At 35.8% G+C, this 24,599-nt stretch overlaps 1 protein-coding gene across 2 annotated transcripts; it reads right to left on the bottom strand.

The window, feature by feature from the left end:
- Nucleotides 1-9,081: 9,081 nt before the first annotated feature.
- Nucleotides 9,082-24,549, bottom strand: LOC113050863 (cyclin-dependent kinase 15-like). Of its 2 annotated transcripts, XM_026214273.1 has the most exons (14): nt 24,100-24,549; nt 20,136-20,167; nt 17,111-17,248; nt 16,600-16,694; nt 15,597-15,676; nt 15,054-15,148; nt 14,901-14,963; nt 14,693-14,816; nt 14,488-14,608; nt 13,379-13,472; nt 13,206-13,269; nt 10,603-10,651; nt 10,265-10,407; nt 9,082-10,059 (listed from the first exon to the last, which is right to left on the bottom strand). In XM_026214273.1, exons 1-14 carry the CDS (start codon nt 24,143-24,145, stop codon nt 9,947-9,949), a joined length of 1,257 nt encoding a protein of 418 aa, XP_026070058.1. In that variant the 5' UTR covers nt 24,146-24,549; the 3' UTR covers nt 9,082-9,946. The 2 variants fall into 2 exon arrangements, with proteins under 2 accessions (XP_026070058.1, XP_026070057.1); XM_026214272.1 differs by lacking the exons at nt 20,136-20,167; nt 24,100-24,549 and adding an exon at nt 18,578-18,972.
- Between the last annotated feature and the right edge of the window lie 50 nt (nt 24,550-24,599).

Here is a 24,599-nt window from a genome sequence, read left to right as displayed (position 1 = left end):
TGTTTGTGATATAACCCCAGGTCATAAGAAGCGCTATATCAGAATCACAGGTCGAAAAGACTCTAAATCTGACACCTGATTACTTCAATGTTTGTCTCCTTTCTTTCTCAATTCTTTCCTCTCACACACACTCTCTGACAACAATTTGCCGTTCCTAACACTGTATTGTGGCTTTCGTGGTGCCAAAGAAGCATTTGGTTTTCTTTTGTTGTGTAAGAGAGAGGTGAGATACATCTGTTTAGCCTCAAATAACAACTAATGAAATTTAATGAACAGTGAAATAAGTATCTTTAACAAAAAGCAAATCCAGGCTTTGAAAAAATGATTTGTCATGCTGAAGATCAAAAGCAGCTGTGTAGAGTAGCCCCTGTTTCACACATGACACAACACCTCCTCTTTTTTGGTTCTCATACATTATAGTGTATGTATGTGTATTTGCATTGCTTTGACTGTTCTCTGTATTTCCCACCTTCTTGCACACTATGATTGATCGATTATGTCTAATTTTTGCATGATATTGGTCAAACCACTTTTTAGTCATTACCTTTAGTTAGTATGAAAACAATAGGAAAACAAAGCCAAAACCATTTTAAGCAATTTAAAAATCCCGTTCAGGAAAAAAAGAGGACATATGTTCACCCTAGTAGACATGTAGGCAGAAAATCAGTTGCACACTAAGAAATGCTGCTAGTGTGAAATCACATTGAGCTTATGCTGCTTACACTCCACTTCAATGCTACTTATGTGTCCAGTGTGAAATGGGTTTAACATTAACCTAGTCTGACTCCAGATTATAGGTTGAGTGTTCACTGTATTTCCATGGGGGTCACATTAGATAAAGGTGAGAACAATGGAACTAGATATTTACATTTTCTGAAGCAAGAGTATTTGTCATTGCAAAACTCGATCGGGGTGTTTAACACTTGTTTCTAAGTGGTTAATTAGAGTAGTGATTAACTGACCAAAATCTAAAGAGCCCCACCCAAGTTTCTATGATATTCTGGTCTCTAAGGGATCTTGGGTCTCTTTATCATTTTTAATCTGCACTAAAAATAAAATGTTTGTTTTTTTCAAAGAAGCTAAAAGTAAAAACATGTTAATTTGTTTACTGTAAATGACCTTCCTAGATATATTGAAAAATTGTAATTGGTTTAATCGCATTATGTGTAATTTTACTGTAAAATAGTATCATTTTTATTTTATTTTTTGCAAATAAAAAATAGGAAAAAAGAGAAGGAATTAGAGGAGGAGGGATGCTGGAAGAATTGTCGCTGGAATAGAGCAATGACTGCTGTTTATATAGGGTCGTAGCGACTGGATTACTAGGCTCCTCCTGAACCTGTGTTGGGAACTTCAATTATTCTTATGGTGGAGGTTAGATTTTAAGGTTTTAGGTTTAGTAGTTCAGGTAAATTGGTATATATGTACATAATATACTTATAAGTTGTAACGCCTTAAAATGAGAAGTTGTACCCAGGCCTCCCATAATACACTATTAAAGTATTTTATGATTAATGTCTGGCAACCACACCTACCAGGGTTTTTTTGTATGTTTTTTTTTTTTTTTCAAGAATTTAACTGTATTTTTCTCCCTCTCTAAATTGGGTTCAAAAGTCAGATTGCTTAGAAAAGTGGTCATGGAAAAGTCTCAAAGTCATTTAAAGATCAAATTATCACCTGATCCTCAATAATCCCAGATTTCATTGCTGTACAGCAATATATGTGCACCCTGTGACTGAACTAACATGGGGAAAATGTTCAACAGAATAATACTTCAGTGCATGCCTGTCTATCCATGTGACTGTCTCTCTCTCTCAATCTCTCTATCTGTCTCAGATACTCACTTACTTAACAAAAGAATGTTAATAGGTGTTTCATAATGTGCAGCTGTTTCTTGGGTGCTTTTTTTGTAATTGGTAAGCCCTTTAATTCATTTCCTCACTTGCGGTGCACAAGTTCGAGTGATAACAGACCAGGAAAGTCAAACACAGATATCCAGGCAGCTCCATTTTAGGAAAAACACTTCATGCAACATTGTTTCTGTGTACAGCAGCGCTAATGGGCTGGTATATATTTGACTTGGTCTGCTCTTAAATGGTAATCATCTCTCAAATGGAGGAAAAGTACATTTACACACTTCACCAACAGCTCTCTGCTAACCGAACACAGGGAAAGTTCATTCTAAATGGGTGGTTGTGTTAAAATCTGGCTTAGAGCAGAGCAGGAGTGAGCACAAGAAGTAATGCAGGAAAGAGTAGCACTCCAATTGGCCCAAATCTAAACACAGACATATATATATATATATATATATATATATATATATACATACACACAGTACAGACCAAAAGTTAGGACACACCTTCTCATTCAAAGAGTTTTCTTTATTTTCATGACTATGAAAATTTTAGATTCACACTGAAGGCATCAAAACTATGAATTAACACATGTGGAATTATATATGGAATTATATACATAACAAAAAAGTGTAAAACAACTTAAATATGTCATATTCTAGGATCTTCAAAGTAGCCACCTTTTGCTTTGATTCCTCCTTTGCACACTCTTGGCATTCTCTTGATGAGCTTCAAGAGGTAGTCACCTGAAATGGTCTTCCAACAGTCTTGAAGGAGTTCCCCGAGAGATGCTTAGCACTTGTTGGCCCTTTTGCCTTCTGTCTGTGGTCCAGCTCACCCCTAAATATATATATATATATATATATATATATATATATATATATATATATATATATATATATATATATATATATATATATATATATATATATATATATATATATATATATATATATATATTCAAATGTTTTATTTCTTTTAATTTTGATGATTATAACTGACATCTAAGGAAAATCCCGAATTCAGTATCTCAGAAAATTAGAATATAACTTAAGACCAATACAAAGAAAGGATTTTTAGAAATCTTGGCCTACTAAAAAGTATAAAAATTAAAAGTATGAGCATGTACAGCACTCAATACTTAGTTGAAGCTCTTTTTGCCTGAATTACTGCAGCAGTGCGGCGTGGCATGGAGTCGATCAGTCTGTGGCACTGCTCAGGTGTTATGAGAGCCCAGGTTGCTCTGACAGTGGCCTTCAGCTCTTCTGCATTGTTCGGTCTGGCATATTGCATCTTCCTCTTCACAATACCCCATTGATTTTCTACGGGGTTAAGGTCAGGCGAGTTTGCTGGCCAATTAAGAACAGGGATACCATGGTCCTTAAACCAGGTACTGGAAGCTTTGGCACTGTGTGCAGGTGCCAAGTCCTGTTGGAAAGTGAAATCTGCATCTCCATAAAGTTGGTCAGCAGCATGAGGCATGAAGTGCTCTAAAACCTCCTGCTATACGGCTGTGTTGACCTTGGACTTCAGAAAACACAGTGGACCAACACCAGCAGATGACATGGCACCGCAAACCATCACTGACTGTGGAAACTTTACACTGGACCTCAAGCAACGTGGATTGTGTGCCTCTCCCCTTTTCCTACAGACTCTGGGACCCTGATTTCCAAAGGAAATGCAAAATTTACTTTCTGAGATGCTGAATTTGAGATTTTCCTTAGTTGTCACTTGTCAGTTATAAATATCAAAATTAAAAGATAAATTAAAAGATAGATAAAAAAATAAACATTTGAAATATATAAGTCTGTTTTTAATTAATGAATATAATATAAAAGTTTTAATTTTTGGATGGAATTAGTGAAATAAATCAACTTTTTGATGATATTCTAATTATATGACCAGCACCTGTATATATTATCAAGGGGTAATATTTTCCTCATGGAGTTGATTTTCAGGGGCATTTTTGACCCTATGCTGGCCTATTTATTCTTTCAAATGGTTAGATATAATCGGTTTTGAAAATTAATGTAATATTCTGAAATCATTTTCTTTTCTGTTTTTGTGCTGCTTTTTATATTTATACTCGGGTTATGGCATATTAAATTGCATGCCACTAATGTGTGTTGGCATCTTGTGTTGCTGAACTTCTTCCAGTCTTTGCCATGCAGTTACTATATCATCTGTTTCAGACATGGAACATATTTCAGATTTGTCAGCTCCTCTATGATATCTTTCTTTCTTGCTCTACAATACATATTTTGACATTCCACCTGGGACAAAGTTCAGCTTACAAAAACCAGGCCAAAGTCTCCTCCATGGGCATTTATACCTCTTTTTTCACGTTTCTCTGATTTTGTTCAAGTAATGTCTTGAATGGAGACACCAAAAGTGATGTTCGGGCCTCTCTTGTGTCATTCCTCTGAGTCCAGTGTCTGTGTTCTTTATATAGCAGGAAATCCTGGCTAATACCTGCATTTGATGGCTGCAGTGGCTGGCCTGGTCCCCCATGAGCTGCCCTACTTCCATGTAATGTAAACGATAGTATATCAAACTACACAGTCAGATGCTTGATGGGTCAGTGTAAAGGAGAACTGGAAGATGGGGCAGCATTGCTTGGCAAAGCTGATGTAACACTCTGAAAGACAGAAAGACATTATGTGCTGATTGGTGTGTAACAAAGTGTTGGGTTGCTATACAATATATATAGCTGTTAATAAAGGCAACCTCTTCAATAAATAATGCCTTTTGAATTAATAGTCAGTGAGCTCTGCTTAACTGTTGTCAGAGGTGGTTTTGCTATGTGAACAACTGATAGAAAGCAACATGTGCTTAAAACTTTCTGGAGACAAAAGTTGAGGCAGTTTAACAGGTATATCTTATCAACAAAACCAAAAAACTGAAGGGTTTCAATGAGCCGCCAAAAGACAATAAGCCCCTTCCCCCAGTTAAAATCCCATTATGTTAAAGGTAACCCACAGTCCTCCAGCAGACCCCCCACTTGGCCTCACTCTTTCTCTCTCTTTCTCCAAATAACTAGATAATTTGCATGCTAAGTACGGGTGGCTATTTTGTTGATAATGGTCAATGGAAGAGTGATATGCAGATTAAATGAGCAGGCAGGGGGATCTACCTATTGTTTGAAGACTTCATCTCACACGGAGAAGGCAGGAGGGAGGAGAGAAAGGCAGGAAAGAAAGAGCAGAGAGGGATCGGGAGGAGGGTGTGAGGAAAATATTCTCAAAGGGAAAAAAGCCAGTGTTTCATGAGATTCCAGATTGTTGCACAATGTAATTAAGTAGAGATTGTGTGTCTAAAAGTTCCTCAGACAGAAAAAAAGAGACTTTTGAATTGATTCAAGGCCATGTTAATGAAAGAAGGAAAAATTCACAACAGTTTTAATGGAAGATGCCACACATAGCTGTACTGTTTTAATTCACTCCGTGCTCCAAAAACACACTATCTTTCACCTTCCACGCACCTCCCCAGAACCCACAAATCCTCACACTCCAACCCAGATACAGTGACACCTATCTGGCTGGTGTGTGTAAATCCAGCCCCAGGCTTGTGAGGCCTGCATGGAGTTTGGGCGTAACAGCTGTCTCTTGCATGTGTTTGAGAAACCATGAATAAACAGAGAGCGCCACAAAAGCTGAGAAAGCCCGAGACCACACACACACACACACACACACCGAACCCAAAACACTTTCTCACACTTCACAGTCGCCTTGCTCAGCTACATATGCTGCCAAACAAATGCTACTGCAGCCTTGAAATGTTACCCAACAGGCCACATGCCTTCCTCATGTTTATCCTCCATGTGAAAGGCTAATGCAAAATCCTGTCACATCGCATTCATGATTTAGTGCCTGTGTCATTTCATATAGTGTCATATGCCATTTGTTTCTTCCTTTCTTCATGTACAGTCAACACAGTAACATAAATCTGTTATTAATGAATTAAAGTAGATAGTAGACTTTTTTTCAAAGCAACTTGCATTTAAGCAGCACGTTTTCAGTTCATGCATAACTCTCTGGTGCTCTTTGGTAATTTTTGACTGTTTTGTTTTTTTTAGAATTTTTCACTTCATCGGAATAGTAAAAGCTATTATTGGTTGCTGAGGCATTGCTAGTTGCTAAATGTCTTCTTATCGGTTTATATAGATGTTAGTTGTTAGGGTGCTCTGAGTGGTTGCTATGGCACAGTGTTTTGCGAGTTTGAAAGTCATTTGTTAGAAAGTTCTGGGAATAATTTGCCTTAGAATAATTCTAACTAATCACTCTGATGTTACGCTGATAAGATTTCCAGTAAGGACTGGACTGTACACATCTACTGAGAAGTGTGACTCAAGTTTTCTTTTCACTTCTGACAAATCATTTTTAAGTGGAGGGGGTGTTAGAAGAAGCTAAGAGGAGATCTCAGGGTGTTGGAGATACTGTAGTTATTCAGGCCAAAGTATCCTATAGTGGGTGATGACAGATGAATGGTTTAATGGAATGTCTTCATGCATTCTTAAATCTTCAGGATATCAGATGAGATGCCTGAACACTGGAGACAGTGGACAGGTTTAATTTTGTTCATTTTGCTCAGTTCTTTAGGGATCGTGACCTATAGTTCTGTAGGAAAACGCCTGAACAGACTCTCCTCGAATTGAATATACTCATGTGTAAAAAGAAACGAGCAAGTACACCGTCGGAGATTGCTTTAATTCAGCAGTGAGTAATGGATCTCCATCACGGTATTTTGCACTTTATGAGTGAGTTCTGGCTTGTGTGACATTTTTTGGCTTGTACATGTGTTTGTACAGGCCTTTACCATTTTATATCTGTCAGAGCTTTACCAACGTCAGTAAGCACTTTATAGTTTCTACTTTACCTAACGATGGTCTTATGACCTTGTGCTTTGACATTAATTAATATCATAAATCCATATAAAACCTGGCTGGCGCTGCAGAAACGGTAACAAGACCACATCAGAGCGAGTTAAGCCTTGGAAAATACACACTGAGAGAGACCATCTGAGCTTTCAGCTTTTCATTTCATGGCCTTGAGTCACTCCATCAAAACTCTCTCCACCCACTGACTCCCGTGACGGAAACCAACACACATTTCACAGACTTGCTGAAATCAGCTTCAGGGAGAAGGTGTAGGACGCTAAAATGTCTGCAGATCTAAGTCTGAGGCTAGACTTAAAAAGCAATTGAATATAAAAAGTTCTGTCTCTATTCTAAAACAGGTACAGTTAACTAAAAACATATTAACATTTGACCTTTTACACCAACATGCCATGCTAAAGGCACATTTTCACCAACAAATAATTTATAGGCTATGCAGCAAAATGTAAACATGAACAAACAGTACTAAATTAGCAAAACCATTAGCAAAAACACTAGCTTGCTCTATTCTTTTTCTGTTCTATCTGTTTTCTTTTTATTTATTATATTATTTAAAAGCCCTTACTATGTGTATTGCATTTAAGCTAACTGAGACTTGTTATAGCACTTGTGTCATTGCTTTTTTTGTTGATTTTGATTGCTTCCACGGTCCTCATTTGTACGTCGCTTTGGATGAAAGCATCTGCTAAATGACTAAATGTAAATCTAAAAACAAATTAGAAGTAAAAATTATATTAAATAGTGGTCATTTGCCTGCATTTATCCAGTGTGGAGTTATTATGTTCATTTCTTTACATTTTGGAGCAGCCTATACATTACAATTTTGTCAATTTAGAGAATATTATTATTTCTATGAGATGTTTGCAACCAACATACAAAATCAGCGTGTATGCGGACTTTTATATCAAAACCTTTTAGTTATTAAAACTAGTGACAACTAGCCCCGTCTTCTTTGGTTGGATGGTCGTGCGAAAAAGAGCGACCTCTCATGGCTGCTATAGAAACTGCAGGAGCGCTGCATTTAACAGCCAGATGGAAACTAGAAAAGAAAAGACTGGAAGAAGGGAAGAAAGACAGAGGTTGCATCTTCCTGTATACGTGTGTGAAGCCCTTCAGGTTTAAATGAAATTCAGTCTCTCGAGAGCTTGTTGGTATATCGTGTTTCCCATTTAATGGTTTCATAACGAGACAGGAAGTTCTATCCTCCTCACCATCTTCACACAAAAATTCCAGAAGTTGCACAACTCACCAGATCCAGCCCAATTCATTCTCTCTCTCTCTCTCTCTCTCTCTCTCTCTTATCTGTTTTTATCTTGTCACGTGTTTTCCATCCATTTCGTTGTAGTCCCTCCCTCCATCTGGATTGTGTTTTATGGATGGTTAGCATACAACTACTAATAGTAGAAGAACCGGAATGTTCATTATTTGTTGCATCATTTATTTCAGATAAAGTCATAAAAACAAAACAAAAACTGCGGTTGGTAGGAGATATCTTGTTGTCTAAATGGGTGGTAATTGGCCAGAATTAATAGACCATGCTAGTCCAAAAAATGTTAAATAAAAAAATGCCGCTGGGTTGATTGGAACGGACATTTCCATGTAATAAGTGTAGATTTATGATCCATTTACACTGTAAAATACTAAATAAACTGTAAAATATATTAAAATGTTATTTTAAGATTGTGACCTAAATATTTGTCCCATCATTGACTGATCCATGTATAAACATGAAGACAAACATACTGCAATCAACAAAAAATGTATGTGTTTGTGTGTATATATATATATATATATATATATATATATATATATATATATATATATATATATATATATATATATATATATATATATATATATATAAATATATATATATATATATATATATATATATAAATAAAACTTTTTTATTTATGCATTATTTCATTACCCCACTCCACTGAAACTAAAGCACATACAAGTATTTTTTCCCATATTTATTCAGAAATCAAGACAGTGGAATTGTATACAATTGTATGAACACATGCAGTTTTCACAGTATTGCATGATGTTGAAGTGTGTGAATATACTTCGGCACACTGAGTGACTGGAAATGTGATTCAAACTGTTGTTGCTGGTGACCAACATTGAAGTACACCACTACTTTAAAATGTTGACTAAGAAGCAGCAATCATTTGAATCTCAGCATCATATACATACATTGCAAATATGTAAAAAAAAAAAAAAAAGTAAAGATACTAAAACTATTTATTATCAACTTGATACAAACACAGCTAAAAAAAACTGTTCTGAACATGTCCCGACAGTGGCCATCAGCGTACAGGAGAAATATGAGTATGTGCTGTACAAAAACAGGTAATTTCGGGTGAGATTCTCTCCAGGTGTGTTTTATGAATGCATACAAGTCATTTTTTTTTTTACCTGAACACTACACAATAGAGCTTTGGAATATTCTTCCACATATTTTCATATCATATTTCAAAATCATCTCTCGCACACTCATTCTCTTTTCTGTGCAATATATACAAAAACTAAATTACATATAAAAATGAAGTGCATTTAACTGAAACTTATTCACAATGGAAGTATGCTGTAAGCAGTCTCTGGACATCAGTTTGCAAAAAGGGGCAGGAATACGTAAAAGTAAGCTATTTTCTGTGAATATGCAAGACTTCCAATTCATTAACTGCTCCAGGTAAATAACTAGAAGAATAAGAAAAATCTGTAAATGGTTAAGCAAACTAGTCAGTTTATGTTTACAATAATGAATTCAAATAATATGATAACAAATACCAGTTTGCAATATCAAGCAGCATAAAGGATTATTTTTGTACAGCTAAATTGAAACTGGAAGCCTCGCACATTCAAGTTTCAAAATGCCGCACCCTTCTTAAGTTAAAAAATAAGGTGGATATTGATCTCAAAATATAGAATGTGTTTGAAATGAAGTGGATCCTGATGAAATCAGCTTTGACTTGGATCACCAAGATCGACTGCAAAACATTTTTAGTTAATACTGGTCCAAAATGTAAAAACATGAATCTTTTGAAAGAGAATCTGATATTATTTGAAAAAGGTGATTATGTTCTGAATAAACAACATACAAACTTAACCGTCATGCTGCAACAGTGTCACGTTTACTCATGCTGGTGTGTTTTTGGTTTTACAAGCACACCAACTATTTACAATGGAGAGATTTTCACCAGCACTTGGCCAGCGGAGCAAGAGGCGATTTCATTCGTCTGCTGGGGCTGAAGATATCCCTCGCTTCCGTCTCTAACCTCACGCCCGGCACCTTAAAGACTGACACAGCTGACGGAAAGGAAGAAAGATTAGAGAATGAGAAATGAGACGTTTCTAAGATTGCATAATCTTCAGTCGGCGTTGAAAAGGTTGCCAGTTTTGACAGTAACTACGAGGGATTTAACTTTGATCTTGTGTGTAATGGGACCGGATCAACCTTTGAAGCTGGAATTGCGTGCATTCCGCTCATATAGTAAAATTCTTCAGCACTTACTGTCCCTTAGATGCATTAACGGAGGTGGAAGTGTGTTGAAATATGGATGTAGCAATGCATCCTGGGCTGAAATCCTGTCCTTTGGATTCATCATCAGCATCTGCTGGGCCAGATCCTCCGTCTTATAAGGTAGCTGAGCGAGTCTGAGCCAATGCACACACACACACACACACACACACACACACACACGTAAAGAGAGCTATGGGTCAGACATCCATTAGAGATGGGGGTGGAGGAAGGGAGATGAAGACCGCTATACAAAAACCCTTCTGTTCCCACTTGGAAACCAAAGCACACACGTATACGTGCACGAGCATGCTCGCATAAACTGGTCTTACCTTTTCCAGACATCTCGAAATTGCTTGGGCTTGCAGGGCAGGAACCACTCTACAGGAAAACAAAGAGACCTTTTTTAGTTAGCAGACCACCAGAACATCCAGCTCTGATCAGGTATCTTCACTCAGAGCACGTTAAGACAATGAGCCACAAGACAATCTATGAAAGCCTTCATTATTTACTATTCTTCGTGTTGTTCCAAACTCGTATCTTCTGTGGAGCATGAAAAGAGTTGTTTAGCAGAATGTTCACGCTGCTCTTTTGCATTTAAAGACAGTGAGTGATGATGGGGGCTGCCAAGCTTCAAAAAGGAGCATTATTAAAGTAGGCATGAGATGAAAATGTAATATCTATTCTGTGAACTATACATTCCCGTACCTGCTTCATTTTACTTTTTTTGAAATCATATAAATTGGTCTTTCAGTGAAAACTTATAATTTAGTCTGCTTAAACCCTTGACTAATACAATGACAACATTAAAATGAAAATATAACAAATAAAAAAGCTAATAATATTAATAAATTCATAATAATAGTAGGGCTAAGCAGTATCACAATACATACAGTACAGACCAAAAGTTTGGAAACATTACTATTTTTTTATGTTTTTGAAAGAATTTTCTTCTGCTCATCAAGCCTGCATTTATTTGATCAAAAATACAGAAAAAAACCTAATATTGTGATATATTATTACAATTTAAAATAATAGTTTTTACATTTAGTCTAAAATAAATTAATCATTTATTTCTGTGATGCAAAGCTGAATTTTTAGGATCATTATCACATGATCCTTTAGATATGATGATTCATTATCAAAGTTGGAAACAGTTCTGCTGCTTAATATTTTTTCAGAACATGTGATACTTTTTTAGGATACTTTGATGAATAAAAAGTAAAAAAAAAAAAAGAAAAGAAAAAAGAGCTATGTTTTTAAAATATAAATATTTAGTAATAACAATATACACTACTGGTCAGTAATTTGGGGTCAGTAATTTCTTTTCTTTCTTCTTTTTTATAAAATCAATACTTTTATTCAGCAAGGATGTGTTAAATTGATAAAAAGTGGTAGTAAAGAAAATATATTATCAGAATATATATTATTATAATTTTTATTTTATTTTGAATAAATGCAGTTTTTTTTTTAACCAAATAGAAATTCAAATAGAAAACTATTATTTTAAGTTGTAATAATATTTCACAATATTAAAGTTTTTTCTGTATTTTTGATCAAATAAATGCAGGCTTGATGAGCAGAAGAAGCTTCTTTCAAAATTAAAAATAGTAATGTTTACAAACTTTTGGTCTGTACTGTGTATATGTTTCTTATATTGTATATGTCCTATTATTTATAATTTTCATCTTCAGTCTTATTTTTTTTGTACAAAAAAAGAACAATATTGTGATATATATTGTTATCATAAAATAAATATTGTGAAATGTCATATTACCCACCCTTATATAACAATATATAAACAATGCTAAAACATATGCTTTTAGTTTGAGACAGTGAGCTAGAATTTCCATTTTTAAGTAAACTTTTTTTTTAACATCCTCAGAAGAATTCTAACCACTTTTAAGAGCCCTATAAATGTAAAAATGGTTCTTGCTATAAAGCTGGTTTGAGGAAGCTTTATTATGAGTGTCCTTCTGTCAGGGTCTGTGGTCACAGGCCACCCGGTCATTCTTGGCTGAAACCTGAGGCCACACTTACGCTTCAGCACACCTGGATATACCCGAGAGACCACAGCGGGTTCAGGTTGCTTTTCTCCAATACACAGTATGCACACATGCAGAGCAGCCTGGGGCTTGGAGAAACACAGCAAACAAGGCCTGCCAGCAGTTTACCTACCACACACACACCATCTCCATCAGTACCCACACACTCTAAATGAGGCATGTTTCCCAAAGCCACCTCACATTTCTCATCTGCGCACCTGTGTAATAAGTTTGCGCTTTATTTCCAGGACTGCAATGGAAAGACGTCAACCCCCTTTCCTGCACGAGTGTGTGAAGGTGTGTGTTTGTGTCTGACTCAAAGGTGTCAAGTCAACTCACGGCCAACACAACCGCTAACAGAACACCTATACACACAAAATGATTTATACTGGAAATACAGCTTCAGCACAACTCTGTGAATTTGCTCTAGCCATTTTCTATTTGTATGACTGCATGTTATTAAAACGACAGGCCCTTGGCAACAAGTTTACACCTACACATCGCCAAGCACACACGCAGTGCACACAGAGGACGGTGTCTATGTGTAGTTCAAGTCTAAATATGTGCATGTGTGAATGAGATTTGAGAGCTATGATTTAAGGGAAGATTATTAATGAATAACAACATAATTCAAAAAACATTTTCCATTCCACAGAAGGAAGTCATACAGGTTTGGAACCACATTAGAGTGAGTAAATGATGACAGAATTTCATTTTTGGGTGTACTCACCCTTTAAAGACATATTTCTTCTTGATCTAAGCCCTAAAATCACTTTCAGTGCAGTAACATAATTTAGTCAAGTTTATTCAGTCATATTAAAACATTTCTTTGACTTCACATCTGTGAGATTACAGTACAGAGACAGATGAAAGAAGGATTTTGCACACACCTGGTTTATAGTTCGGTAGATCACTGACACCTGGCCAGCCCTCCTCGGTCGGGACCCCGAGGACCTCGGACGGAAAGAAGAGGAGAGATGAAGAACGGGAGGAAAGGAGGATAAATAAATGGACAGAAGAGACATTTCACACTATTCTAGTACATTCTCACAAACAGACTCACTGCCCAAATCTTCAGCAGCTGCTCAAAGACGTCAGCTAGTCCAGGAAACGCTGGTGACCCCTGTAGCATCTCAATAAAAATGCAGCCGGCTCCCCTAAACATCAACATATATCAACTATGTCAGACCAGGGTTGCAGTCCTGCTTTTACTGGTCGGGTGGGGGGTAATATCTGATTTTAATTTCAGATACAAAATACCATTTTAATATGCAATAGATTATCAAAATCAAACAACACAAAGAATATGACTTTTTTCAGGAAATTATGTAAAGAATTTCATTTGCATATCTTAAATGGAAAAAACATGAATCCAAAAGTTCTGTAGACAAATATGTAAAATACAACCTTATATACAGGGCTGAACGTTCAACATTTGGTTTTTCATTGTGTTTGACAAATGTAACCTTGTTTCTTAAGAAATAATGTTAGATAAAGACAAGTTAACAGTCAGTAATAAACTTAAGAACAAACGAACACAGCAATAGCACATATAAATACACTAAAACTAAGATTTCAATGAAATAAACAATGCTTTATGTTTTTCAGGTAAATAGGTCTAACAGTATTATTCAGGTACGAAATAAAACATTGTATAAATTTAATACAGAATCCTTATTAAAGCTAAACCAGTTATTTAGTCAAGATTAGATGTGAGCAGAGTGATTAGAATTTTTTTATATATTTTTTTAATTAACAGTACCGTATTTTTCGGACTATAAGTCACACCTGAGTTTAAGTCGCATCAGTCCAAAAATACGTCATGATGAGGAAAAAAAACATTTATAAGTCGCACTGGACTATAAATCGCATTTATTTAAACCCAAGAACCAAGAGAAAACATTACCGTCTACAGCCGCGAGAGGGCGCTCTATGTCTTCAGTGTAGACTACAGGAGCACTGAGCAGCATAGAGCGCCCTCTGGCGGCTATAGATGGTAATGTTTTCTCTTGGTTCATGTCTCTTAGTTCATTTCTCTTGGTTCATGTCAAATAAATTTTGATAAATAAGTCACACCTGACTATAAGTCGCAGGACCAGCCAAACTATGAAAAAAAGTGTGACTTATAGTCCGGAAAATACGGTGTATGTGTGGGTGTGTACAGAGACTCACCAGATGTCTAGGGCTGTGGAGTAATCAGTGGAGCCCATAAGAACATCTGGCGGCCGGTACCATAAAGTCACAACCTGGGAAGAGTATGTTTGGCACGGTATGGACTTAGATCGGGCCAGACCTGACGAAATAAGACCCACCATAGTTTAGAATGTATGACAGAGCATATTATAAGCATGTTAGTGTTTGCATACGTGAAACCTACCAAAATCGGCTAATTTGAGTTCCCCCAAATAACTGATGAGCAAATTTTGAGGTTTGAGGTCTCGGTGCAGAATTCTTCTGCTGTGAATGTAAGACAATCCTCGCAGCAGCTGAAACATGAAGAGCTGAAGAAACAGACTGAGCGTGAGAAAGCCGGCTCATTCTTTCTGACCTTTGTTTATTTTTTACGCATTCATGTGTCTGTTTACCCTGATGTTGTACGAGTGAAGTCCGCCAGGATGCTGAATCATGTATTGAGCCAAATCTGTTTGCTGAGAGGGAAAAGGATGTCAAATATGACTGCGGATAGACAAAATTAACAAAATAATATTGTAAGGCGACTGCCAAAATCTTAGACTCACCACATACTCAAAGACAAAGGTGAGAGAGTCTCGCGTGTGGATGATGTCGTGAAGCAAGACTATGTTAGCATGTTTAAGGCCCTTTAACAAGGAGGCTGGGAATAATCACAAATAAAACAGACATACAGCAGCAACAAGTCACATTTCTAGTCTTGATCACCAAGCTTGCATTTTTTTCCCCATCAGAAATTGTTTTCTATTTTAATTAATCCAGTTTAAAATGCAATTTATTTTTAAGTGGCCAGTTGTCAATGTCACATGACCCTTCAGAAATCATTGTAATATGTTGATTTTGTATATATATATATATATATATATATATATATATATATATATATATATATATATATATATATATATATATTTAATCACATATATCTTTATATAATGGACACTTCATAAATACATGATTTGTTGAGATAAAGTGGTATTCTAGATTGTGTACAACAAACACACACACACTAGTACATCCCACCCCACTTCCCTTTGCGTGTGTATACGCACTTTTGTATCTTGTCTGTGTGTGTTGTGCTGTTGCAGTACCTTCTCTAATAGCTGTGAATGGAATTCCTTCCTCAGTTTTCATGTGAATCACCTTTAAAGCCACAAGATGACCATTTATCCTGTCAGAAACACAGAAAAAAACTCTGCCTAATCCACAAACATGCATCTGCAAACAGTTTACCTGGCCTCTACTTTCTCTAGAATAAGCAACATCCCATGCTCTCCCTTTTAAAGACCTTATGAAATATATTAGTTTTTTACTATTAGCTATAAGGTAATTTATTTAATTTATTAATTCTTAAAAGTTGCCAAATTTAACAAATGGCTTTCATTTGTAGAAAATGTAAAAAAGTTTATATTAAATTTTTTTGTCCAATTAAATGTGAAGAGAATGTGCCTTTGATCTAATAATACCCGCCTACGTCTAGCAACAGCACATAACAAACAACTTCCTGTTTCAGTAGGAAATACTGCAACACAGAAAAGAAATCAGCAATGTTATGGGGTCTTTAAAAGCCTCTCGTCTCGTCATTTGAATCATCTGTTGGGGTTTAGTAGTAGCTAAGTTCATGATGCCATTTATGGATAAAAATTCCACCTACTATTCCAAAACCATCTTTAAGTGAGGTAACATTGTTCCTTTAACCACATTAAAAAGCAAAAATGGTACTAAATGTTAAGCTCTCTATCCTAAAACAGCTGCAAAGAGATGTATGGGGCTGTTTCTTAGTACAAAATATTGGTTGTTGTACAACAACATCAAACTGCGTATCAGTGTGAGCCTCAGGTGGGTATCCATATGTTGCAGGTTGACCTTATAAAATGAATCCATGTAAAACAAGCTGAAATAGAAGAAGACAACAATGCCTACAGGGAGGCAATGAACAGAATAATTTGCTGTCTATTATACAGAAGAACAAAGCCACAGGGTGGTGTATCTGAATAATGTGCTTGCAAACTGAATACTGCCATAAAACATTCATCTGCACCAGTGAATACATTTCCCTCGACTGGCAACATCTGATCTAGAGTGTCTACTAACCTGCTAATTCCTTTGTACACTGAGGCATATGTGCCCTCTCCAAGTTTTTCAAGATTCAGATAAGATGTTGCATTCCCAAACTGCAGGCCAGTTTTCTGCGAATGAAATGCACATGCATTTATTTCGCCAGCCAAGCAACTGCCATTTAAATAAATGACAGGAAGCTTTTATAGACCCCCTTGGTGTAGCTGCCATACATATTAAACTAAAAACAACTGAGCCAATAAATAAGTAAAAAATGTGTGAATGATTGCTGTGTAAATACACTCAAGTCGCCTTTTTATATTACAGCCTTCATATCATTCAATGCAAACTTTTTTGTTTTATATCATGTTTGATAGATCAGGTTATTATGGCTTATATCTTTAGTATATGGTGCAAATACTTAAAGAAGAAACGAGTTTTATACTGAGGCCCAAACTGAGCAAGAATATGCCATATATAGTGCAGATACTGTTATTTATCGGTGAAGATGCTTAAATCCCTTGTTGTGTTTTGTTGTGTATCTCACCCACTGGAAGTCTTGCTGGAAGCTCTTTCCTCCCATAGGATCGCTGTTACTGCGGCCCCTCTGAACTCGGAGCCGTCGCACCTGCAGCGTGTGAAACCAGTGCGGCTGTGGTTTCTCCTCCCCGTCCAGCTCTCCCAGCTGAAAGCAGAGACAAAGAGAGAGCAACACATGGGGATAGCTCGATCTGTATCAGATGCAGCATATGATGTTATTACACCTTGTCTTACTGTATTCATCACACCAGTCTGTGTGCATACAAGTGTGAACCGTGTCCTCATTTTCATGCCTATGTGGCTTCAGGTTTTTATTTCTACCAGCTCTGAATCCTAAAGTGCTTTACATGCTGACTAATTGTAGGTGTTCTACTGTTACATTTCAGTAAGATGCACTGATCAAAAGTAAACATTTATAACTTTACAGAAGATTTCTCTTTTAAATAAATGCTGTTATTTAATCTTTATCACAGTTTCCACAAAAAACATTAAGCAGCGGAAATGATTTTCAAATGGCTGCTGTAAATTTACCTAGGAAATATATTAAAATATATTAAAATAGAAATCAGTTATTTTTATTTGTAATAATATTTCACAATAATCCTGTTTTAACGATGTCTTTGAGCAAATAAATGCAACTTTTATATTATATGCAACTTTTTATATTATAAGTCTTATAATATTCAATTCAGACTGAATATGCACATTCATATAGAGTGCAATATGATTTATTTTGTGTGGTGCTGTACTTTCTATAAGCAGTCAGATTATGTGTTAACAAAGAAAAGAAAGAAAGGGCCTACAGTTATTGGTTTTACTATCAAACCATATATTAATGTAAGATTCAGTGTCATTTAGTTTAATTTGTTTAATTGTAATGACATTTTGGCAGGAACTTAATTATCATGTTTTATTTCTGTAAGGATAACACCAGCACATAAAGTTGTACAGCCAATGATGCCAGAATGTCCTAACACAGAAGTCTATTTTAGCTGTAATGTTCCCTATTTCTCTCCTCTCCTTGCCTATATTCTATTCATCCGAGCGATTTCTTCGCACACAGGAACAGCTGACATTCTCAGAATGGACTTCAGTGTTCACTGTACAGAACGTACTGGAACCAGACAATTGTATCTTCAGATCATTTGGAACTAAAATGGCTTCCCTTCAATCAAATACATTACTTTCGACTTAATATTTTCTTGGAAGTGACACATGAACACTAAAATTGTGTTTTTAAGAATGTTTTTTACAACATTCAAAACCAGACTTATTTTTTAATGACATTTTTAGGAGACATTCTACTATAATGTTTCAAATTTCAATGTTATTGTAGTTCAAAAAGACATAATCATATAGCCATATTTGATGTCAAACACACACACACTCTCTCTCTCTCTCTCTCTCTCTCTCGCACACACACACACACACACACACACACACACACACAAACACACACACAAACCCATCTGACCTCAGCAACTGGGAGGGAGGACACACTCCAGGTTTTTGATGGTTTTTCTTCCATTTTCATTGCTTCTTTTATCTCTTCCACTCTCAACTCAAACATTTCCTCTTTGTCTTTCCTTCTGACTTCATTTGATTTATCTCCACAACACCAACAACATCTCCTCCAGCTCACAGATGCCCAAACCCGCATTCTCCACAGGAAATCCTCCATCTCCAAATCTTCTCCTCTCTCACTCTCTCTGGCTATCTCTGATTAAGCTGTACAACTCATATGACTTGCATGAGAAAGTGTGTGTGTGTGTGTGTGTGTGTGTCTGCCTGCAGGCCTGGTCTTATGACTCCATCTTCAATCCATGACAGCCATACACAAACAGCCATGTTATATTCGCAAAGGGGAACAAATGCATCCATTCAACCGCAGGAGAGAAAAGCAGGATGAGATAGACAGTAAGAAATAGTGAGTATGAGAGAGAAAAAAGAGAAGAGAGAATAAGAGAACAAGACAGAGAATCTTTTCATTCAAATTTTAACCCAAAAGTTGGGTTAGTCCATATTTGACCCAAAGTTGGGTTGAAACAACCAAGGATTTTTTAGAGTGTGTGATGCAAAGCTGAAATTCCAGCATCATTATGAAAATCCAGTCTTTAGTGTCACATGATCCTTCAGAAATCATTATAATACGCTGATTTAGTGAAAAAGAAAAATGATTAAAACAGTTGTGCTGCTTAATCGTAGAAAGAATATTTATTCAGTTTGTTCAAATAATTTTTTTTAAAAGAACAGCTTTTTTATATATATATATATATATATATATATATATATATATATATATATATATATATATATATATATATATATATATATATATATATATATATATATATATGTATAAATAGAACCTCTTTTAGATGTTTTATGTAAGCCACATTTAAATACCTGATTAAATACAGTGTGTTTTCACATGCTCTGGACATTACTTGTAGGCTACTGGGGTTGCTTGAGTGTAATTGTCATAATTGTTAAGAGACATAGCATGATGGATGTTTTCTCAATTCTTTATTGTCTTTGGCTATCTAGACTCTGTATCCATATGGGACATGCTTGACTGAGCAATGATTAAGGCACCTAATACTGACAGGAAGACAGAATGTTGTGCACTCTCCCTTAGAAAATACTAGATTACTACTTACAGAATTCTGTACAGTATATTGCATATGCATTGTTGAATACTGAATATTTTAGTAAATATAATAGGTTATCTGGGTATTCTGAGCATAAAAAAAAAATATTTTCATACCGCATACATACTATACAGTACAGGACAAGTAAGAACAGAACAGTAGTGTACCATTCCAAACACAGCCTCTCTTTCATTCCCCCAGTAGAGGGCAGTGCTTTTTTTTCTCAGCTTGTTATTTTGTTTTTCCTATCTCTCCCTCTTTTTCTCCCCCATTAGGGGGTAGTGCTGTATTTCCAGCTGTCTTCTGTCCTTTCTCTGTGGGTGGAGGGAAGTTTGTTTGTGCTCATAATATGTTGTGTAATGTCATGTCAAATGTTCTTACCTCTTCATAGCCCAGATGTCTTTGTTTTAACCCTGAAAAACATAAAAGAGCCATTTAGATGGACCACAACACTTTAAATGTCCAGATACACAGTGTTCCCTGCAGTACACATCATGTGTAAGAAATGAGTTAGCTATTTGTAATGGTTTTATAAAGATATTTAAAGACTTTTTCAAAGGAAAGGGCCTTTATACACACAAACACACACACACTCACTCTCTCATGCATGTAAGTGTATTAAATATAATTATATATAATAATCTTATGATATAATCACAAATGATATATAATTTGTACTTTACATATTTATATAATATTTTATATATTTAATAACTATATATATTAAATATATTACATATAATCTAATTTCAATACAAAAATTAAACAAATGTAATGTATGCGTAAAACACATAAATACATAACCTAAATATAATTTAAATACAAATTATAATAATGTTGTATATTGAATTATATTAAACACATTTACATGCATTACTTCCATTTAATACATCTGATAAATAAAATATAGCATTCATCTGTGATGAATGAATTCTGGTGTGTTTGTAGTGGATTTGTAATGATATTTATAAGAACTTTTTATAGGAACAGTGCTTTGATACAGTGAAATATGAAAGCAATCCTACGACTATTATGTCAGATGAGAGAGAGAGAGAGAGCGTGTGTGTGCTTATCAAGTCATATATCAAACAAAGTCAACAGTATAATTACAGATTTAATTACATTTCAATTATTTATATTAATAAATATATAAATAATTAAAAACACAAATATATTTAAATATAAAAATGTAAAAACATGTATGTAAACAAGTGCACTGTATCAAATGATTAATGCTATAGCTCATAGTATTTTCAGACTGGGTCCTATAACATAAATATTTAATGCGTATTTAATATTTAATATCCTATAACATAAATATAATGCATAATAGTATAATATCATATAGTTAATTTTATTGAATACACACTTTGCTTTAGTACATTTATTAAATGAAAAAGCTTTCATTTTACAGAAAGAGGATAGAGGAAGAACACTTAATACTTCAGAATTCTCAGTATGTAACTGTGTGTGTGTGTGTGTGTGTGTGGTTTGATAAAGCAGGTACAAGGTGAGTCACGCTCCGTGTTTAAGCTCCTGACAGGAGAGCCGAACAGGAGCAGGTGGCTGTGTACAGGGGGTCTGAGATTTACCCTTCACCTTCATTTAAATTTGAGCAGCAAATTCAACACTAAACGGGATCAGAGAGAGAGGAATGGACAAAGAGAGGAAGAGAAAGACTCCATGATCACAGTTCAGCTGATGGGTGCTCTGTAAAACAGCACTCAGCTTTTAAAACGTTCATTTCGGTGATGTATATTTGAAAAGTGTCTCTAAGAGGCAGAATGCATCTGCTATAATGTGTGATTTGATATGTTCTGACAGTCAGTCACAATGAAATGAACTCTGTTTAGGCAAAAGATACAGGGGATAGAAAAATAAGCCCATCTTCGTATGTTTTAAGGCTCAATGTGACTCCAGGAAGACAGTTATGCCCTAAAACTGTCCAGTACATTTTACAGTGTCAAATACTATAGAGAACCCCTGTTAAGAAGAAAGTTTTTTTTTTTTTTAGCTCAAAAATGTTAGTGATATAGGAAGGATTATTAATTAAAGGCTCCATTTATAGTTGACTGCATTAACTTTCATATAACTACACACCGTTAGATGACTGAATTAAAAAGCCGTTAGTTGACCCAGAAGACTGTATGTCTCTGTTGGATCGTTTCAGATCTAATTGACTAAAATCTCTTTTTGGCACGGGTGCAGGTGTGACTCTGAGGAGCTCTGCTGACATCAGATTAGTGACGTCCTTGACAGGGAAGAAAGGTCATCATCCAGCAATGAGCAGTCTCCATTAACCAACAACTGCCATGACACGCAATAGGAGGTTGTAGGGAGTCCATTTCACATCAAGCATCTATTCCAAAATGTATTTATCAGAAATACACGCCAAGAGAAGCATGAAATATTATTTCTAATATTAAAAGGAATAGTTCACTCAAAAAGAAAATTACTTGATGAAAGAAAATGTACTTACCCTCAAACCATCCAAAATATAGATCAGTTTGTTTCTTCATCAGAAAAGATCAATTTAGCATTACATCACTAGCTCACCAGTGGATCCTCTGCAGTGAATGGCTGCCGTCAGAATTTGAGTTCAAAACAGCTGATAAAACGTCACAATAATCCACAAGTAATGACTCCAGTCCAACAATTAACATCTTGTGAAGTGAAAAGATGCGAGTTTGTGAAAAACAAATCCTTCATTTGTGGATTTAAATATTAAACCTCTGCTCCTGGCTAAAATATTAGTTCATAATCCATAATAACGCTTCAGCCAGTGGAAAAGTCCATCCTCAGTTCAAAATCCACCAACTTATTGAACCATTTTGGAGTTTTTTTTTTTACTGTTAACTGTGCTATGTCTGTATATATTTCTCATCTGATTCAGATGAGATGACCTTTTCACTGGAAAAGGCAATATTATGGATAGAGGAATCAATTGTTTAAAGTTAAGTCCCTTCTCTCTCTTGATCTGCACAGATATTCATGAGCCAGGGAAAGGGAGGGCTAAGAGAACTCATAACTCATGCTCAGAAGCATCATGGCTTCCTGCTCTCTGTTTTCATCCTCTCATCCATCTATACACTCCACTCTTTCTGTCTCTGCACGAGTACCTTTCCTTATTCCATCAAGTTTGTTCTCTCCTTCATCAACACTTGACGTCCTTTGCTTACTGTTCTGCATCCTGTTGCCAACTCTCCATGTTTCCCTCCTTCAGTCTCTCTTGTTGCTGATCAGTATTCTGTGAGCAGTGTACAGCAGTAAGTGCTGTTTAATATGTTGCCAGCCACCCATCAATCACATATTAGACAAGTGCAGTGATTGGTTGGATGTAGTCCAAAAAACTCAGGTAAATGAGTCAAGTTTAAGACCCTAATAACATTTTAGTATTAAGTTCTTAACTTATTTCAGTTAGTTACTTAGTATATACTTATATATACCAGTATATTGTATATTGTGTATATATATATATATATATATATATATATATATATATATATATATATATATATATATATATATATATATATATATATATATATATATACTTGAGCATGGCACCGAACCCCCAACTACTCCCAGGGCGCCGCAGCATAAATGGCTGCCCACTGCTCTGGGTGTGTGTTCACAGTGTGTGTGTGTGTGTGTGTGTTCACTGCTCTGTGTATGTTCTTCGAATGGGTTAAATGCAGAGCACGGATTCTGAGTATGGGTCACCATACTTGGCTGAATGTCACGTCACGTCACTCACTTCACTTTTATTTCAGCTTTATTTCAATAACCAAATTTTTTAAAATAGTTTTAGTAAATAATAACTGGGAGATAAATGGGAGACCAGATAAACCAGCTCAGATGGCCTTAGATGGGTTGAAACTTATTTTTGTTTTGTTTGTTTTTCCCCCAGGAGGGTATGGTCTCTAGAAATTTTAATAGATGTCAGGAGCTGTTTCACTGACAATCAAAGCATCAAATTTGAGACAGGTTGGTTTATTAGGTTTATAAGCCATTGGGGTTTATCACAATAAATTTACTATAAGCAACAGGTATATTGAATTAAGTGATATAATAAATGCAAATTAGCACAAATACAAATAATATTATCTAATATTCATGTGAGGCACAAACGAGAATGTAAATGTAGCCATTATATGTAGCTCAGAGTACATACATGAATCAAGTTATTTACAGTTTGAGAGATGCTGGGGATGGAGAAGATTGTTGTTTTATCTCTTTAATTATGTACTATTCCTACTTTCCACATGATGAGACATTAACACGTTATTAAGGACAGATTTCCCTACTGATTGTAGATTCTTAGATACAGCTGAAATGTACTTACCGAGACGTTGGAAAGCCTCAGAAGCTGCATGCCGGAGGTTTTGCATGCTGTCTGCTTCTTCTGATGGATCTTGATGGAACTAGTGTTGTTATGACCGGAGGCTCTCACTGTGACCTGGACATTTATCGGCCATCATCACTGCCCCTTTATCCAGCATGTCATTCTCCTGCTTCAGCACCCACACTGACACAAGTTCCCTTCTCTGTCCTCTTACGATTACTCTGAGCTCTGCTCCTGTCTCTCTGTACCACTGTCTCCCTCTTTCTGTTGCTCTCTTGCCTCCTGCAGCTGCCACTGCCGCTTGTGTACAGGCCAATCAGAATTCTTCTGCAAACTACCATCCAGTTGGCTGAAAAATAAAGACAGGCAAGGTTTGTATCTAAAGGGTGCAAGTGTGTGTGTCTCAGTATGAGTATGTGAGAAAGAGAGCTGAGAAGCTTGACCCCCACACGCCCCCCCAAACGCACACACACGAAACAATACATGAATTAATGAATTAA

This window comes from Carassius auratus, chromosome 31 (genome assembly GCF_003368295.1).
Source record: "Carassius auratus strain Wakin chromosome 31, ASM336829v1, whole genome shotgun sequence".
Taxonomy (NCBI): domain Eukaryota; kingdom Metazoa; phylum Chordata; class Actinopteri; order Cypriniformes; family Cyprinidae; genus Carassius; species Carassius auratus.
This window is presented reverse-complemented; position numbering and strand designations above follow the sequence as displayed.

What these genes read in the sequence shown, in the direction of transcription:
- LOC113050863 (XM_026214272.1), bottom strand. Translation starts at nt 18,784, where the DNA reads ATGGAGGATTTCCTGTGGAGAATGCGGGTTTGGGCATCTGTGAGCTGG. An exon ending in GTGTACAAAGGAATTAGCAG is followed by an intron (nt 15,677 to 16,599) that starts GTTAGTAGACAC and finishes TGTTTCTGACAG; the next exon opens with GATAAATGGTCATCTTGTGG. An exon ending in TTCACTCGTACAACATCAGG is followed by an intron (nt 14,817 to 14,900) that starts GTAAACAGACAC and finishes CTGTTTCTTCAG; the next exon opens with CTCTTCATGTTTCAGCTGCT.